We start from the raw sequence: 19952 nt of genomic DNA on the forward strand, positions 1-19952 counted from the left end.
CTTGACTTTGATGCTCTTTTTCTATTACATTTAGTGTAATTAGTGTATGATAAAACATAATACATTATACAATATAAAATATATAATATATTATAATATAACATACTTGAATATAATATAATGCAATAAATATAATATTCCCAAAAATGAATAAAGAAATACATTTTTACATAGGCACACCTGGCCTACCATGAAAGTAACATTTTATGAAGTTAGATGACGTTTGTATGGATTGTGATTGCTGGAAGTCTCCTGTCTTACATTACAGAAAAACACATTTGCTGTTATTTTGGCCATACCATATTGGTAATAAAAACATTTAAACTATATCTGTTCGTCTTTTTTTTAGTAGGCTAGCGTATTGCTTGTTTTGTTATATAGTCATTAAATGCAATGTATTGTATTATTTCGTCAACGATAATGGAGCCACAGGGAGGGGATGAGAGAGAGAGAGAGAGAGAGAGAGAGAGCGAGCGAGAGAGCGAGAGAGGCAGGCTGTCACTGGCCGGTGCGGTGTGAGCAACAGCAGCTCGTCGGCCCGCGCCTCGGGTCCCCTTTACCGGTTTCTTCCGTTCATTTCCATTCTCCCTCTTATTCCGTTTGCTCACTGTCTTCCTGTCTGAAGCCGGCTCGGAGAAATGTCCGCCAGACCAGGATTTTACCGTCAGGAGCTGAACAAGACTGTGTGGGAGGTTCCGGAACGGTACCAGAACCTGACGCCAGTGGGCTCGGGAGCCTACGGCTCGGTGTGGTAAGTATGCGTGTGTGTGTTTTGTGTATGTGTCGTGGAGGGGCGAGGCTGCATGGCCACAACGTTTACGGTATATTGGTCATGATGCATCAGCATAGCGATGCGTTCATCGGCTGTGTCAAGAGGAAACAGCTTGTGGAATCTGATGGTTTGGGGTTTTATTGTTGACATAGTTAGCTTACTGGCGTATTATTAGAATTTCATTGCCTTTGTAGATTCGAAATAAAATTGAAGGAGGAAATAAAATTATATTCGTCGTCTCAATACGCAGATTTAGAGCTTTCTTCCTTTGCACTGATGTCAACCATAAAGAAACAAACAGCAGAACTGCTTGACTTGTTTTTATCCCTCAGCTCACTGTCTACTGGTTATAGGCTATGAGTGGAAGAGAATTAAAGAATGAGACAGCATCAGTACAGGAATTTCCCAAATAATCCTCCACCCACTGCACACTCATGCAAAAACAGACACACACATCCAGATAGAGAGAGTGTCTATGCTCCTCTAAATATGAGAAGAATCTCTGCAGAGGCTGGTGTATTGGGACCCTAAAGATCCTTGCCACATCTGGCCAGGGAAAACCTTGTCCCTGTTGTTCTCTCTATGAATTATACACTATGCAAGTCTGACACCCTTAAGCCTACAGTAAGCGAGACATCATCATATAGCCTGTTCCTAGCATAGACCTGCACATCCACCCTCCTCGCTGTATGTATGTCAGTCTTTGTAGATGGGTGCAGACATTTCCAATCTTGCAACATGCAATTGCTTAAATTTGGACCAATCTGTATCAGCTGGTGGGATCCCGTTGCTATGGTGATGGGACATGGTGATAACCATCTCCAGCAGTCAATAATAATTAAGCAGTAATAGCTGGCTGATGCTTTTCTAAGGAAATGTGGATGGAATGGTTTGTGTGACTGATCCTTGTTGGATCAGCCCATTTTGATGACATGGAGATGTTAGCTTCTCTATACAGCATGCATTTTGCTTCAGCTTCATAATGGCAGTAAATTGTAAAGCCTGAAGTAGTCTTAAAATCAGAGAGAACTGATTGAATCTGGCAGCTTGGCCGCAGATGGAACTATAGGGACAAACTGGTTAAAGGCTCTCCAATCGCACAGTAAATTCAGTCCTTGCCCACTGACGTAACCTCTGACTCAAGCATATGCCCATTGAGCCTTTCCAGACTAAATCATTATTTTTGGGCCAACTTTGCTTTATTGTATGTTCCCAAATCCTGTAAGTCTAAGTTCCAATCCTGTGATGCCTTGTACCAAAAAGATGGGAGAGGTAGAAGATTGAATGTCTGTAAATCCAAGTTTCTCCAGATGGAGCATTCACTCTGCTGTTTACAACACAGTCTGAAATTGGCTTCTTTTACTGCCTCTTATTCTCACTTTGTCAGGACTTGTGCACTGAACTGTGTCAGATCAGAAACTAACATCCCTGCAAGAAAATAATGTAGAGCTCATATGTTGTTGTGCTTAGCCGCACCTATCATTGCCATCACCTGCAATATAAGAAAGGAGGTTTCACCCCAATAGCTGACTTCCTGTCGAGTCAGACGTTAATTAAGACACTGTCTGAAATCACAAGAGATCGGATGTGCTCCTCCGTTGGTGCTCCACTTTATGATTCCAGCTTCCACCGGAGTATTTTGTGCATAAACACTCAGTATTGCAGCTTTCAAGCTGTGCTCAGAATAGCACACAAATAAAAATGTAGCTGGATCATGGTTTTACTAGCAGCTGTTTCAGTCACCATCAGGTGGACTGCATGCAAGAATTTTTGCGGCAGAAATATTTCAAGGTTCAGGTTTGATTCCCATATTGGAAACTCATGCAACAAATGCACGTAAAGAGTTATCAAAGCATGCATTTATTGGTACATTCATTTACGCAGAACATCAGAAGCAGAATGTTTCAACCACTGCTTTTGCGATTTTACCATTTATCCATGACTTAAAAGTAACTTTTTCAGTAGTTTATTCTCTAAGCTAACAATTACTATCATTTAGTTGTGGCTCAGTGTTTTAAAGATTGATTTATTAAACCTAGTAAACATCTCCATGTGGTGTTCTTCATCTGCTACAAGACATATCAGGGACAACATAAGCAGTCATCGCCATGGCTGGGCCTGTCTGCTTTTAAACTGCAGTGTACCGAGGACAGACTGAACAACACATTATCAGATTGGCAGGGTTTGCGACATCACAAACCTAAGGAGCCATCCCATTAACGGATGGGTGGTGACGCTATGCATATTACTATGTGCAACCTATGGCAAACACTTCGGCGATGCGAGAGCCGGCTGTAACCGCCATCGTGATTGCAAACCTACTACTGACTACGATGGCAGAGACATGTTTTGTTTTCGCAACGGAGGGGGCGGTTAGAAATGTGCACAGTGGGCGGGGACTATGCTGATTGGGGAAATTTTAATGAGGGAGAAGGAGGAGATGCATTGGGAAGATTTTATGATATTTAAACTTATTTTGCAGAAAAAACATCAGACACAATTTATTATTTCAAGCAGATCATTTAAATGTCTTAAAGCATGACTGGCCTTTACATTTACCAATTTCCTCCTTATCCATTATTACTTTAGCAGGCTACGTTGTTTATTCATAATATGCTGTGCTTACGGTTACAATTTCTTTGTTCTCTGTTTTAGTTTTCACACACTTCATTTCAAAATAGTGTTTAGATGTTAGTGGACTCAATATTTGCAAACAGCTTTTTAATTTTTTTCAAATTAATAGAGGTACTTTACAATCTTTCTACAAACCCCTGTGGTAGAATCAGGGGCGTTTTCAGACTATTTTGACTGGGTGGCCAAACTAGGGCACTGATTTATGCAGGGGGGGCATGGAGTTTGGGTGCTCGCACACATTTCCAAATGGCTTTTATTGATCTTGTCTCCAACTATCTACCTAAACTACTTACATTAAGGTATCATTTAGATGTTACGTTTCTTTGTATAGTTTATTATTTAAAAAAATGACACAACAGAGTGGCACCATAAAAATCGTCTGTACTTTATTCCTTAGGGACTCTAATATAAGATGTATCTCCAAAAGTCAACATATTAAGTATTAATAAATCACTGCTAGCAACAGGCTACTAGTCACTTACGCTACTAGCAGCCTGTTGCTACACTGCCTAATTTGATTTGATTTGAACTTAAGTCCCACCTCTGATCAGGCAGACAATTATTATATAGGATTATGGGGTGGCATATGTGGGGGCCAATCAGATTTCAGGGGGGGGGCATGCCACCCCAGGCCACCCCTAGAAACACCCCTGGGTAGAAGTATCCATGGGTTGATTTTCATTATGCTAACTTGTGCTTCCTCGCATCCTCCCTTCTGCCTTGACCCAAAAATCGTTTCCCTCCCCCATGATGGAAGATCTTCCAATCCATTAAATGCACCCCAAGGAGCAAAGAAGGATTCTGTAGACTATGCAGACTGTTGCAGTCTATATGCAGTTTTTTTTAATCAAGTGGCCTGATGCATAAATGTCCCACCTCTACATGGGGCATGCAGTTTCACTTTCTTAGGACTGATGCTATGGAGCCAAGGTTTTCTCATATGGAAGGAGTTAGCATAATGAAAAGCACACGGTTTGGGAACCAATGCTCTTAACCCTTTGTGTCTGCAAGCCATTTACTGCCACACATGAAGTGATGTTTTTTATGTCTGGTTGGTTTAGAGTTATCAGAAGCCCCTGTGCATTATATCAACATGTGAATGGTGGCCCTGGTGAGGTTCTAAACTTAACCATGAATCCTTCTTAAATTATACACACACAAAGGACATTCCTCTACGCACTACCCAACATTGTCCTTCATTGTTAGTGTTGATCACCAGGCATTGTCTGTGGCTCTCTAATGGCAAGACCTGACTAGCAACTGTCTGGTGAATGGGGGGCTCAGAGTACGACATATGTATATGTGTGTGTCGCACGGGGGGGTTAGGATCGTCTCACAGTCCTCTACCTCTTGAGATGCACAGTAAAACAGCTCTCATCATTTATCTCAAACAGCAGCTTGTTCTCACGGTAAAAGCTCTCGAGACCGTGGGCCCGAGGTCAAGGATCCGACAAGATGTTATAATCCATTATAGCAAGAGCTGAAGAACTTAAACCCCCATCACCCATGGGAGAGGGGGGAAAGAAAGACAAAGAAATAGAGCTAAGAAAGAGAATATTACAGTAGGTGTAAGGCGGTGTATTCGCTTGTAAGAGATTAATATGGAGATATTTTTGAGCTTGAAAAGAGCAGACACAAGAGATTGAAGCATCATAAATACAAAGCTGATTCCATTATTCTGCAGTGCTTCTTGAATTTTGATAAGTCATAAAGTTTGGAAGACAGAAATCCCTCGCCTAATCCAGACTCATTGTCGTCTCAGCTTCCTGATCCCATTGAATATTCTCTTTTTGCTTCTGTTTCTTGAGACAGAAATTGTGCCAGTTTTGGACCAGTCGGGACTGGAAATCAAGAGAGAATATGCACTAAGCTTATCAAGGCTTCTTTCATCTCACATCAGCATATGTAACATCTGTTCAGTAAACCAGAACTTTGGCATGAAGACCCCTCATTTGGATATCTATGAATAAAACATGACTGCTTCATTCTCAGCTGTCAAAATTGTCGTGTTTCCACATGTCCCATTGTTGATCGGAAGTGTAATGAACCAAATGAGATTGGGTTTCTGATTTGTTGCTGATCTTGTTTGGGCTGTTATCTTGTGACTGCAGTGCAATTTGAAAGATACAGATGCTCGCAGGCTATAATCACATTGTGTGTGCAAGTGTGTGTGTGTATTTTGGGGCGTAGTGCTCGAAAAACATTGTTGGGAAAGGAATGGGAATTTTGATAGAACCCTCATGTCTGTCTGTTCAGTGTAGAATTACAACATCCAGTTAGCATAGCTTAGCTCTTCTACCAAGCCTAGCTCTGTCAGGAGGTAATACAGTCTAATGAAGTCACTGCGTCCGGTCAAAGAAATGTCCCATAAAAACCCAATTTTTACACATTTTTTTGTATGAATTAAAAAACAAGATGTCAGAATTTTTTACCTTCTGTAAGAACAAGGGTAGTTTACAGTCTGTATGCTAAACTATGGCTGAAACACAATATTCAGCGTATAGATGTAAGAGTATTTTCTCACCTTACTCACAATGCAAGAAATCAAACAAGCTAATTTCCCCAAATGCCACATTGTTCCTTTAAATGCAAAACATTGGATGTAGTATTGGACACAAGAAACAAATCTGTGCCTGCAGAGCAAATTATAATTTCCTCTTTTATTTGCAAGAGTCAATACCCTCCCCCCATGCAAATCCCATAGGTTTTCTCTTTGATTTAATCAAAATGAATAATATCAACTGATACAGTCAGAAATTGAACATGTGATCAGTTATCCTCCAGGGGTGTATTTGAAAAACCATGCATTAGATATTAGGTCCCCCTTCCCCCTCTTTCCATTTGGAAGCAGAGGTGCATTAAGAGAAAAAAAACTGAGACAAAAGAAGATGAGAGAAATCAATGCCGAGGCTGGACTGTGTGTGTGCTGACAGCAGTGCAGTCAGGCCCATGTATGGAAGATGGCAGAGAGGCAGGAATGTGAGAGGCAGCGAGGCCTGGCTCGTGTCAAGGATGGAGGAGACTGGCTGCTGTCCTGGCTGAAGCCCGGCGGGGACATCCGGACTGGCAGCAGGCGATTATAAGACAGAGAGCCACGTGGATGCACTCAGCCGTGCAAGAGTGTAGTGTACTCGAGCATATAAGCATTACAGGTCACCATGAAATGATACAGTGATATTTACACTGGGGTTTATACTGTGGAAAAAAGGAAACGTGCTTCATTGGTTTGCACCTACCCTCTCTGGTTCAAGTTGGCCATATAGCCTACCCTTTACTTATGTACCAGTACTACATTTATCAGTGCTGAACTGACAGCTTTCAGATTTTAGGAGATAAGAAATCGAAGAAGGGTAGTTTTGATGCGTTTAAGGAAGTACAGATTGTGTCTGTGAGATAAAGCCTGAGTAGTATCAAGTCAGAGAAGAGACTGTTTTTGCTACACGGTCGCATAATCAACCATTTGGTTGCCCTTTATAGGGCCCCTTTTACCTCACAGGAGCATTTTGTGGTTTACCATTGTGGGGAATACGCTTATTTACTGTCTTGCTGTAAGTTGGATAAGAAAATTGATACCCTTCTCATATCTGTATGAAAAATATTAAGGTCAGGAGATTTACACTTGAAAAGTGGGGAAACAGCTAGCCTTGTTCCATCCAAAGGTAAAATATTCTGCCTAACAGCACCTCTCAAGCTCCCTGATCAACACCATATCTTTTTTTTTAAATCCGTACAAAAAAAAAACGAAGTGTAAAAATCACAAGTTTTGTCTGTTATGGAGTGTTGTGTTCTGAACTACTTTCTGGTGTTTTTTCTAGCTACTATTTAGAGTCTGGGCACTAAGAAGGCACTGCACCCAGCAAAAAATCAAAAAAAGAACGTCTGGTACATACCTCATTCAGTTCTTTAACTAGTTTAGCAATTAAGATGAAGTGCCAGGCTCATTCCTCTTGTTTCAGGGTTCTATTTTAGGCAAAACTAAGCATCCCAAAGGAATAGTTTCATATTCCCCTGAGTATTATGAGACAGAAGCTTATTTATCTCTTAGTAAGAAAGTGAAGTGAGTCGGCCGATTTATTTAATCCGGGTTTAAATTGTTGCTTGGGCTTTGATTGGTCAATATTCTGGATAACTTTGGTTGCGATGTAGCGATAGCTTACTCTTAAAAGTTACAAGGATGTTTTTAGGTCAAGTCAATTTTTATGCCTCAGCCATGGCGATATCTCAGGGTCGCTCTAAGTTAACGTTTATGTTGCTGTTGTTTTGCAGTTGGTTATTGAGGGGGGTGTCCACCGTAGTGGGTAGTTGGCTGAGAAGTAGTTCCGGGGAAGGGAAGAGGGAGTTATTGTTATGAAGCTATTTTTAAGCGGGAGTTCAGCATTCTTGGAAGAATACGATGCATGTTGAGTGAGCGAGAGCTAAGCCAGAAAAGCAGTTAGCCAGCCTGTTTGTTGTTTTTCCCGGGACGTCTTAATCTCAGTTTAGCTGTCGCTGCTACAAGGAAATAAATCTGGGCTCTGTTGAGCTAGCAACGCTCATCACCTCTTCCTCATTCTTCCTCCATCCGCTTAGCTATCCTGCAATGCTAGAATATCCTAAAACATATACCTACACTCAAGACTAAACCGATTTTGGTGGCAAAGTTCAAAGGTTAAGAGCTCCCATAATCAAGATCACCTTTTAAATATTTTTGGTATTTTTAATATACAAATATACTTGGTCCATTGTTCAGGCCACAGTTACACTGTCATTCTAAGGGAAACAAATTGATGTAAAGTGCAACTTAACGTGAAAGGGGAGGTATACAGCCTTAGGCATCTTTACAGTATCTTTTTGTAGCTTTCTACAGTGGCCCTGTCACTGAACATTATTCAAGGAGATATCCATTGCTGAAGAGTCAACTTTTCCAATCCACAAAAGCTGATCAGTCTTGTTCAGATAGATGCAGGTTTCTCACGATGTTTCGCTTAATATAGTGAACGTTCTTCATCCTCACCTTAAGGGGGCTTTTACATTACAAGACCAGCTCGTTTGATTAGTGTGAACACTGTGTACCATACTCCCAATCGTACTCGGGTACGGTACGAAGCAATCATACCTAATGTAAAAAAGGCCCTAAGCTGACAGATAAGGGCTACAAGTCTTTTGCTGCATATTTTGCAATTAAGGAATTGTGTGAAGCAAGAAGTTGTGGTTTCAACAAAGGTACACCACATTACTGAGAAATTCCTGAAATGAGAATCTAACCTTCAGAAAAACTTTGAATGTCAGAAAGAGGGGGTTGTCCCTTCTGTAGTTAAATCATTAAGTTAGGTAAATTTATGCTAGAACTATATGCCACATAATAAAGATCATTGGGTTAGCTGTACATGCAAATGCAAACGTACAGAATGATTGTCTCTCTTAACACTTTTCATTATCCCCTTTTTTCTGTTTCACTTCTCGTTTTTTTGCTCTATTTCTGCACTGTTGCACAGTATTTCTCAATTCTCACCCATGTTTCCTTCCTGTTTGTTCTGTTCTTTTCTCTGATGGCTTTATTTTTATTACTGTAAGTGTTGAAAAGCTGGCAGGACTGAAAAGACATCACACCACAAAGGCAGCAGCATGAGCAACGCCAGGGCTCAGTGTGGATATTTGAAACGACATTTACATTTCAAAAGAGGTGGACGAAATAAACTAAGGCATTTTACAATATATGACTTTCTCACATCTCTTGTTCCACCACATCCTCCTTCACTCTTTCCTCTCTCTGCATATGTCTCTGTTAGGGTGTCTCTCTTTCACCACTCTCAATCATGTATTATTAATAAATCCAGATACTCTCAGTCATCATCAACTGATATCAGGTTTGAAGAAGAATCTTACAATTTGGCAAAAATAGTGGATAAAGACTAGACACACACTTACCGCCACCTCCAGTGCTACCTATTCATTATGTTACATCTTGTTTGTTTAGTTCCTTTTAAAACATGATTAGACAGTTTTTCCTTTGTCACTTGGAGACAATGTGCTGGAAATAGGAAAAAATACAGTATGTGTGCTAGCCTCTAAGCTATGTGATGCTAATCATTATGCTGGCTGTAGTGTCATATATAAAGGACAGACAAAAGGGGAATATTAATATATCTGTGCAAGACCCATTTTGGCTGCTAATATCAGCTTACCAATATATCGGTCAGGAGCTTCTATTTTCCAAATGTCTATGTCCTAACTATGGCTTTTAATACAATTTAGGTATAAGATCGAGGACCACATTTTGGGGGCGACTTGCAATACAAAAGACAACGACAATAATTCAGTTATGTGAATGTACAGACAATTAGAAAAATATTTGATGTCCATTTCTCCCTGCAGTTCTGCGTATGATGTTGTCCTACGGCAAAAGGTTGCAGTGAAGAAACTGTCCAGGCCTTTTCAGTCTCTGATCCACAGCCGCCGCTCTTACCGGGAACTGAGGCTGCTCAAGCACATGAAACATGAGAATGTGAGTTCTCCATATAAAATACCCAGAGACAGACAGACGCTCTCTGCCTCTTTCCGCTCTGTTATTGATCAGCTCTGCTTCTCTCTGTCTTTGATGCTGCAGGTAATAGGGCTGCTGGATGTCTTCACACCTGCTGCAAAATTAGAGGACTTCAATGAACTGTAAATATCTTATCTCTTAATGTTTGCTACAAGCTAAACGCTCTTAGCTTTTCACCAAGAATGCATAGTGGGCATGCTGGTGTTGATGGAGGCGACCCTTGGGGACTATAGGCTTATATAGATGTCTGACGGTTGCCATGGTAGCATCACTATGTTCTCCTCTAACTGATCCCTCCCACCCCCCATTTAGGCTCTTCATGTACTCTTGCTTTTTTCCAGCTACCTGGTGACTAACCTAATGGGCGCAGACCTCAATAACATCGTTAAATTCCAGAGGCTGTCAGATGAGCACGTACAGTTCTTAATTTACCAGCTTCTCCGGGGCCTCAAGGTAATTACTGCATGATAAAACACTGTATGCCTTACTAGATGCAGCATACATAATGTATTTGTTAGCATGCAGGTAGTGTACCAGTGGTTTCCAACAATTCTTGTTTGATATACCCCAACAGCCCTGTAAGATGAGTTCAAAAACCCCTCTGTTGACTCTGCTAGCAATGATTAAAATGGGTTAATTTGAAATGATTTTAAACAGTATGTTTAACGCTATTTGATTATATCTAATTTATATTGTTTTCATACATAGAAACTGTCATTGTTTAGGTTACTATGGTCAAGTTTGCCTTCATACTTTTTACTTGCAATGGCAGAAGTTTATAATTTAAACCATTTATCCTTTTTGGCTACCTAATTCAGTTTCTCATCCATTACTTTTAACTATTTGATTATGTATCCATTACTTTTAGCGAACTATCTCAACATGTAACCATTATTGTAGCTAACTATAACAATGTGCATCCATCTTTTTTAGCTAAGTATTTCCATCACTTTTAGCTAACTATTAGAATCATGTAACCATTATTTTTACAACATGTAACCATTGTCCATTACTTTTAACTAATTCATTATGTATCCATTACTTTTAGCTAACAATTTCATTATGTATCCATTACTTTTAGCTAACGAATTCATTATGTATCCATTACTTTTAGCTAACTGTTTCATTATGTATCCATTACCTTCAGCTAACAATTTCAACATGTAACCATTATTTTAGCTAATGTCCACAACTTTTTTCACTTTTAGCTAACTATTAGAAACATATAACCATTATTTGTTAGCTATCTATTTCAATATGTATCCATCAACTTTAGCTAAGTATTTCAACATGTATCCATTACTTTTAGAAAACTAACTCAACTGTTTATCCGTTACTTTCAGTAGTCTAATTCAACCTTTCAATAACAACTCTTAGCTAAGTATTATAAGCAGTATCATCGTTTAGCTAACTACTTTAACTGTTTAAATCCATAAGGCTACGTTAGCTGTCTCTTTCAACCATTTATCCATAACCCCAGCCAATTTATGTCAATCATGTTACATTATTCTTAGCTTACTACTTTAAATGTTTATCCATTACATTTAGTATTTGAACAATTTATTCTGTGCTTTTGGCTTACCTATTAGACTGCTGCTTTCTAGCTAACTAGCTTTACACACTTATTTGCATCATTTAATGTTAAGGTGTTACTGCAGACTCAATGTGTGGAGGGTTTTTTTTTATAAATCAAATCCTAATTTCATTTTTTTTTGTCGTTTAGCTACATTTGTACTCAAATCATTGAACCTTTGTATCTCTACAATGTTTAAAGTGGATGCAGCCCATCATCATTCACAGTGTACGATACACAAATGCTCTGTATTTTCATATTGACTCAAAAAAGAATGGATTTTTTTTTAGGATTCTGAAGTTTAATTGCTTATACCAAATAAGTTCAACGGGGCTGGCTGTTCTATTTTCCTGGATACCTTGGGACAGACCTTTTAGACAGCGGATAATATGGTGAACTGCACTGTTGACCCCTGTCCTCCTTTATGTCCTCTCTCCTCCCCCATCCTGCTGCCCCACCCTATCCTGTTGAACAGTACATCCATTCAGCGGGATTGATCCACAGAGTGAGTGCCTTCTCACTGCCCATCTTATCATTTTGACCATCAAGTTCGAGAAAACATAAAAGCGCTTGCTTGGTTTGCTATTGAAAATAAATCTCTTTTCATCTCTTGACATACACATTTTTACTTGTGTTTCCCTTAAACTAGTTAAAAAAGGATGGACAGAATGAGTGAATATTATATATTTTGCGACGGCCTAATGGCCTATGCAGTAACTTTGTACAGAAATGGCTATTTTAACACAACCAAGTGAAAGCTGTATTTTTAATTGCTGCTCTTGAGATTATTCACTTTGTATATGCTCAGTTTAGAGGTAGGGGAAATGCCTAAAAATGTATTAGAGAAGATGAGTGGTTTATGATGGTTTATATTCATATCCATCCCTCGACCTGTAGAGACATTGTTATTCTAATCATAGTTCTCTCCTCCTCTAACTTTCTCTGTTTTTTCTGTCTTCCCCAGGACCTCAAACCAAGTAATGTGGCAGTAAATGAGGACTGCGAGCTGAGGGTACGACTGACCTTCACTTTAAAAGTACAAATCCTTAATTTGGAACATTTATTTAAGAAAAAACGTTCTTATTGTCCTGCAGATCCTCGACTTTGGATTGGCCAGACAGACAGATGATGAGATGACAGGGTATGTGGCGACTCGCTGGTATCGAGCGCCGGAGATAATGCTGAACTGGATGCACTACAATCAAAATGGTAAGATGTCGTACAACTATAGACATTTAATATTTTGACATAATATATTTCCAAGTAAGTTAAATGATTAAACATCTGTTTCTCTTCCAGTTGATATTTGGTCAGTGGGATGCATTATGGGAGAGCTGCTGAAAGGAAAAGTTCTTTTTCCTGGCACTGACTGTATCCTTTATTAGCATGGCAAGAGTCCACTCCAATTTGCAGCTTTTTTTCCCCCTCTTAGCACCAACCCTCTATTACTGCTTTAAGTGCCCTCTATGAGACCACTTTTAGATTTGCATTACAATCCCAGGCCTTTCTGAAGGGGAGAGAGAACTGGGGAATGAATGGGAGCAATCACAAAAGACTGAATTATCTCGCCTGTTGTATTGGGTGTCTAAGAGCAGAACTAAAGCAAATTTGATTTACTGATCTTTGTGTGTTGTGGGACTTGTTGTCCACATCTTTGGGCTACCAGCATCGCTCAGCTTCTAACTAAGTTGATATCACATGAGACAAGACAACACGATGAGTCAAATTCTGACAGTTAATTAAAACACTTTTGTGATGTCTCAATAGCCCTTAACTCCTCCTGCACTAAGATATCGACCAGCTGAAGAGAATCATGGAGATGGTTGGGACTCCGACGCCTGAGCTGTTAAAGAAGATCTGCTCCGAACATGTGAGAGAATTAAAAAAACACTCAGCTATGCACGGACTATAATGCTCCTTCCACTGACGCTGTCAACCTGTTCTAATTGATTAGTCATTCCATTGACATAGCCGTTGATTGAATAGTCAATATGTGGGGGTGTTAGGATGATTGATCACTAACAAATGATTGACATTGTCACATGACACAAGTTGAATGCGGGTCTGTATTTGCAGGCACAGAAGTACATCCAGTCTCTGCCCTTCATGCCGCAGCAGGACCTGGAAAAGATCTTTAGAGGAGCAAATCCACTAGGTGGGTGATGCGCCACAGATTAAATTTTCAACCTCTTTAATTCAATTGAAAAAGCTTTGAGATGTGCTTAAGCTCAAAGTGATCTCTCAGAGTCGCAAATTAGAAATTCAATCGCACAGGTTTGACCCCTGGGTTCCCTCAACTATTTAAGCCGTCTTACACCTCTGTGTGCTCCTCTTATAGCTGTCGATCTATTAAAGCGCATGCTGGTTCTGGACTGCGATGGAAGGATCTCTGCAAGCGAGGCTCTGTCCCACCCCTACTTCTCACAGTACCATGATCCAGACGACGAGCCAGAAGCTCCGCCTTACGACCAAACACTGGAGAGTAAAGACCGAACTCTAGAAGAATGGAAAGGTAAAGCTTAAGCCCAACTTATGCTTGACCCAAGCAGTTGTCATTGTCAAACCCAGCGCCTATGTTTTAAAGCCGTCTGTGCAACCTTGGGTGTGTTGGTCTTGAAAACATAACCTCCAGTGTCCATTTCAGAGAAGCATGCAGTAGATATATAGACGTGTGATCCAGAAAAGAGAACCAACTTAATAAAGATATTCTTTACTTTGATATTAAGCACAAATAATGTTATTTAAAATTTGATCCTGACTTATCCCGTAATCTTGTCTGGATATTTAAATTATCAATGAAGTTATGCCGCTGTGCCTAACGAGCAAAAGTGCACAGCATCTCTCTAAATAGGGAGACCCACTTATTGTACCTGCTGTGATGGGATTAAGGTGGCAGATAACAAAAGTGAAATGAGCCGGAGTCCAACCATGCCAGGGTTATTAAAAAAAGGCTTAACTTAGTCAAAAAGGTCGCAGCTCGTTAGATGAAGGCACACCTGGCTTTTGAAGGAAATGAAAGACTGTTTTTTTCTTTTCGTGTTACGACCATAACACACCTATGAGTAATATGAGACTTAACACAACCTGTTCGTGCATTGAGCCTTACTTTGCATTTGATTATGCGCCGTTTAACAAGCAAAAGGGGGGTGAACACGCCTCTAATGCACTTGCAAGATTCTCTTTAAACCGCACTACAGGTCACTTAAATAGGGCCCCATATTTGTGCTATTGTCATCGAGGGAAGAAAATAACAAAAATGTGACCTGATTGCAGCAAATTCATGGCATTGTCATGTATGATATTGCCTACTTCTCAATGTCTTTCACATAACTGCTCTCATTTCCTTATAAACTATATAAGAAGGGCAGAATTGATTGTTTCTTCCAGAGGAGAAAGTTTCACAAATTCACGAACTCAAAGCTGCAAGCTAACATTGGGGATTATGCAGCTATGAGTGTAAGCCAGCATGTTTGTTGCAAGAATGCAACACTTCCAAAATGCTTTGGGGTTCTTTTTTTTCATTTCAGCAGGGAGTTTTATGGCTTGTGCAATGTCCCATAGCTGATGTGAGTCATACTGTATTTTTATTTTTTTTGCATGGTTTGCACACACATTTAGAGTTTATTTTAATGAACCAGCTGAATAAGAACAACTTAAACTTAAAGGGCCCGTTCGCCAATTTTCAACCTCAGTCCTATCACGCTATTACGAGGAGCTAATGCCATTATGGTAGGAAAAAAATGCAATTTCGCTCTGTGCCTTTGGAGGAAGCTATCTGCTTTTCCGATGGGCCCTGGAAAACCTCCACCAGATGGGGCGTTTTACGTGGTCTGGCCAGGGAGCTTGCTAAACTACACCCGAAGATTTTTTAGATGATCTCCCTGTATATTCTCGTTGTATTTTGGATTCTCTACCGCTCTGAGTCATTGTCTGCAGCGAAACGGTAGTATTACACTCCAGCGTCTCTCGCTGGGCCATTCCTTTCAGAGAGAGGGACGCAATGCATGTTGGGTGTTGTAATGTAGAATGGGCAAAAACCACAAACTTTCTCCACAGCTATGGCCCCAATTTCAAATATTATTGCTTCTATCGATTACAGAGAGCAGCAGCTTTGACTGACAGTGGCTTTTTCCAGGGGTGAATTGCTCCTTTAACACGCTATGTTGTGACAAAAGGACATGGTTAATGCTATTTAAATGACTCAAATCCTAATCTGTTCCTTTCGTCTTGTTTGTGCACAGAGTTGGTATTTGAAGAGGTGACCAGCGTCAAAGCATCTGGCAGCAAGACTGATAGCCTTCAGGTGGAGCAGTAAGCCTCTTTCTGCTCTGCCTCAACCTTTACCTGAAGAAGGACAGTGTACTCAAAGAGTGGGAGAAGGACTGCGGGAAGACAACTTAAGAAAACTCTGCACTGTGTTTGATCGCCTGTCATGAATTTAATGGAGAAGCAGGGCAGGATGGTCGTTACAAATGTCAGATGTACACATCGCTATTACAGAGAGGACTTTAGTATCTGATAGAAGGAGCTTTCCAGCCCAGAAAGTTGCTTCCTCTTATGTTTCCGCTCAGTGAGGGTAAAATGAGGAACCATTCAACGAGGCTTCGTCCGGGACCGGGGAGGATGTGACGACTCATACGAGGCAGCAACTTTACAGAACTAAACTGTGTTTACAGACTGAAAGAAAGGTTTCAAAGGAAGAAAATAATGCACACTAGGATTTCCAAAGCAAGACAGAGCGCCATCTGGTCCCTCATGACAAATATCATAAGCAGTCTCTGCTTTCATATATGGAATTCATGTTTAAAGGCTTGCAACAATGCCATGTCATATCACAGAACAGCTTAGCATTACGCCTGCATACTACTGCATGATTTTTGTGCATTTATTATTACAGAATATTACTGGTGCTGTAATATAATCATAAGGACTGCTTATTGTATCGGCCACACTGCTGTCGGGGGCCAGATTGAGGCTTTACCAGGAAGTGTGACCACCTATTTTATCTTTATAATTTCCACACAGTGAGAAATAATAATACAAAAGCAAACAGAAAGTATTGTTCTTCCTCAGATAGAAGTTATCCTCTCACTGCTTACAGAAGAGTAAACACCAACTGTGCTATTAATTAGCAAGGTAGTTAATACATGCCAAAGCTGGAACAGAGAGTGTGCTGCAGGTCTGTGTTTACAGAGTGATCTCGCTTCTCGTATACAGTTTCCGCTGATGGATGATTTCTGATCACCTGTTTGCTTTGGCAGCGCGATATCAGGTTTCCATAGTTCTCTGCTGTGTCTTTCGCAGGCCCAGTTTGTGTTTACAATAATGGACAATAATATATCACCCAACTGTTAGCTTCATCCAAGTGTTGACTGGTCAAACAATCCAGGCTGATGATCCTCCTAAAGCAGCCGTATTTGGCTGTTTGACTTTGGCTAATCAGTCATCGCTCATATTTCTACTGCTTCTTTTAACTGATGATTGAGTGTTACAAAAAACAAGATTGTACACATTCATCAGTGACCAAAAGCTATGGGAATGTTCTGGACTTTACCTTGATTGTGGATAATTCAGTAATGCTGCAGTTCAAAGCTTACTGCAACCTCATAATCAACCTAAGGAACGCTCTCACAGGTATCAATGTATAAGCATGAGTTCAATAGATATACAGATTATCGCAACAAATGGCCAACTTCCTCACTGACATTGTGTCATTCATCTTGCACCATACTGGGGTTTTAGTTCCACAAACTTTATGCTGAGGTAGAAATCTGGGTTGAGTTTAACCCAGTGTGCCGAGCCAACAAAAGAGGACGATGCTGTTTTTGCTTTTTCTTTTTAATCTTTTGTACCTTTATTTAAAATGAAAAGTGTACAGTGTCTAACGTTTAATGCATTTTGGGGTAGAAGGAAAACTGATCAGACAACTGGGCTTTGGCTGGGTTGCACCAGCAAGGATAAATCTAAGACTAGTTCTGATCAGAGTTTAGCAAAACTAGGTTTAAAATAAGTAAATCCAGATTTAAGATTAAGCTGAGCTCTGTTGCACAATTAAAAACTAATCTCCGTTTAGTAAATGCAAGTTTATTGACAAAATTAAACAGAGTTTAATCAATATGCAGATGCTTACTTACCTAAATTAAAATAAATAGATGAATAAATAAATCGATAAAAATAAATACATTTACTTATAAGTATAAGAGGGGGGTAAACCGTTTACCTTTGGCTGCTCTGTATTCCTTAACATTGTAACAACATAGTGGTACTGCTGCTTTTATTTCACTACCATGTTTGACGGTAACAGTTTGCACTTTGCCGGTATCTTGACAGAAATTCAGCAGCATCGTAAAACTCAATTGGGTTGAGTCCATCTCTCAATTTCCTTCGAGAAACTTCATTATTTTCCTCAATTCACCTAAAAATAAAGCAGCAACTTTAAAAGTTAAACCTCAAGGGAAAGTTAATACTGGATCACATTTTAAATCGGAGTTTAAGGTTTGGTGCAACAGAATGAAATGTAATCTAGGTTTAGAGTAAAAACTAAACTGAGGTTTAAAGAGAGGTTTAAATTTAATCTCCCTAATTTTAAGCTAGTTTTAAAGTTTGGTGCAACATAATTTAAAGTTAAACCATGATTTAATCAGGTTTAAAAATGAATCCTTGTGGTGCCAGTTTAGCTCAACGGTGACCATGTACAGAGACTACAGTCCTTGATGCGGCGGCCCTCGGCTCTTTGCCGCGTGTCCTCCACTCTCGCTTCCCCATTTCCGCCGCTATCCACTGTCCTCTCTCCAGAATAAAGGCATAAAAAGTCAAAAAAATGTATCCTTGTTGGTGCAACCCAGCCTGAGAGCAGGGCAACCCCTCAAATGGAAGACTAAATGAGGCAAGGGAACAGCACAAATACCGGTCTGCTGTCTGCAAACTTATAAATCTTTTTTTCCCCTACTTATTGACTTATGTTTTTAAACTTCTGTAAACCCTCTGGATACAGGTTGCCTCACTGATTAATGCCAAGTAGCAGCACTTAGCCTACTGGTAGCTTTTTGGTTAGCCATACAGCTACCAGCTAGGACTACTTTGAACCGAGCTTGCTATGTTGGAAGTTACTGTAGTTCTTGGCTTTACCACTTAATGTTTAATCAACCAATGAGATTATTTAGTACTTATTTTGTATTTAGTACTTATTGAGTACTAAAGAAATGTTAATTTAGTATTTCAATGATTTTTGAGAAACACAGGAAAGGAATCCTACTCATAGCTTGTTTTTCCTGTAATGGTTCACACTGGAGTTTTACATGTAGCCTTTTGTGCGAGTCGTCCATCAACACTGGATGCAGAATATTCAATTTACAGTCCAAATGAATAAAAACTGTCTGTCTCTGTCAATGCGCGTTCAAGCTCTGAATGTTAGTGTCATGTGCTTATGTGGATGTTGTATACGTGGTGGACTTGACTAGCAAACTGCAAATCGAATGTATATGTATACTGTGTGTATGTTACAAGTTAGAAGTGTCTTTCGAATACCTGGTGGCATGTGATTCGACAGTAACCATGAGTTTCAAATCACCAAATGGAATGTCCACTGTCATTTTTCAAACGATTCTGATGAGTTTCTCCTTCATCATGTTAGCTAACAGGACTTTGCAAGTCTTGGCATTAACAGAATAAAAACCACCATTTTGTTTGTCAATCTTTCTTGTATTATATTCTTTGCAACATTAAGCCTCCTTTTAGGACTTTTTAACTGGTTATGCCGTCTGATTTCATACTGTATATAACTGATAGAAGCAAACCAAAAGATTGACTATTTCTAAATAGTTATTTTTAATGTCTATTACAGCTGATATCGAGTTTGTATACCTTTTCCCAGGCAACATTTTGCAGCAAAGGTTCGACTATGAGGTTGGAAGGAGATTTTTCCTCAGAGAATACAAACACGTATATGGCAGGATCAGCATGCCTCTGAACAGGTCATAGATGTCCGGGGGACTTAAAAGCATGAACATGAGCAACATGAATGGACTTTGGCCTTTGTACACAGCTATATCTTTGCTGTTTGCTTATTATTATGAAGACATAACATTACTAGGAAATGTCATTAACTTCAGCTTTATCAACAAACTATTAATGAGCGACCAAATCTAAATTAAGGTGTATGAAGTGACGGCTAACCTTTATAAAACAAAGTTTACAGAGTTTAACCGTTGTCATATAGTTCTCATTCTTACGTAGTCACAGAACAATTCATCCCAATGCATCCTGCAAAGATCTGTGATTAAAAAAGACAAATGCATGAAAAAGGTAGTTGCGTCTTTGTTTCTTTGAATTTCAACACAAATTGAACAGTTGTCCATATCAAGATCTTTACGACACTAGCCTACTGCTTTAGTTCACAGGGGCCTACTATGGACAGATAAAGCTATGTAGACTCCCCTGTTAACATACTT

At 39.7% G+C, this 19952-nt stretch overlaps 1 protein-coding gene across 2 annotated transcripts; it reads left to right on the forward strand.

Moving 5' to 3' along the window:
- Window positions 1-523: 523 nt before the first annotated feature.
- mapk11 (mitogen-activated protein kinase 11) lies at window positions 524-19805 on the forward strand. Of its 2 annotated transcripts, XM_069671099.1 has the most exons (12): window positions 524-751; window positions 9761-9890; window positions 9993-10051; window positions 10271-10382; window positions 11978-12007; window positions 12467-12514; window positions 12597-12711; window positions 12802-12873; window positions 13293-13372; window positions 13579-13657; window positions 13841-14014; window positions 15744-19805. In XM_069671099.1, the coding sequence occupies exons 1-12, from the start codon at window positions 639-641 to the stop codon at window positions 15815-15817; spliced, it is 1086 nt and encodes a 361-aa protein (XP_069527200.1). In that variant the 5' UTR covers window positions 524-638; the 3' UTR covers window positions 15818-19805. The 2 variants fall into 2 exon arrangements, with proteins under 2 accessions (XP_069527200.1, XP_069527201.1); XM_069671100.1 differs by lacking the exons at window positions 9993-10051; window positions 10271-10382.
- The last annotated feature ends 147 nt before the right edge of the window (window positions 19806-19952 follow it).

Source organism: Semicossyphus pulcher, unplaced genomic scaffold (genome assembly GCF_022749685.1).
Source record: "Semicossyphus pulcher isolate SPU_LCO1_2020_fin unplaced genomic scaffold, fSemPul1.0.p SCAF_20, whole genome shotgun sequence".
Taxonomy (NCBI): domain Eukaryota; kingdom Metazoa; phylum Chordata; class Actinopteri; order Labriformes; family Labridae; genus Semicossyphus; species Semicossyphus pulcher.

Bases quoted from the DNA above. Each gene is read 5' to 3' on its own strand.
- mapk11 (XM_069671099.1), top strand. From the start codon at position 639: ATGTCCGCCAGACCAGGATTTTACCGTCAGGAGCTGAACAAGACTGTG. The intron at 12,515-12,596 runs GTACGACTGACC...ATTGTCCTGCAG, and splicing joins ATGAGGACTGCGAGCTGAGG to ATCCTCGACTTTGGATTGGC. The intron at 12,874-13,292 runs GTATCCTTTATT...TCCTGCACTAAG, and splicing joins TCTTTTTCCTGGCACTGACT to ATATCGACCAGCTGAAGAGA.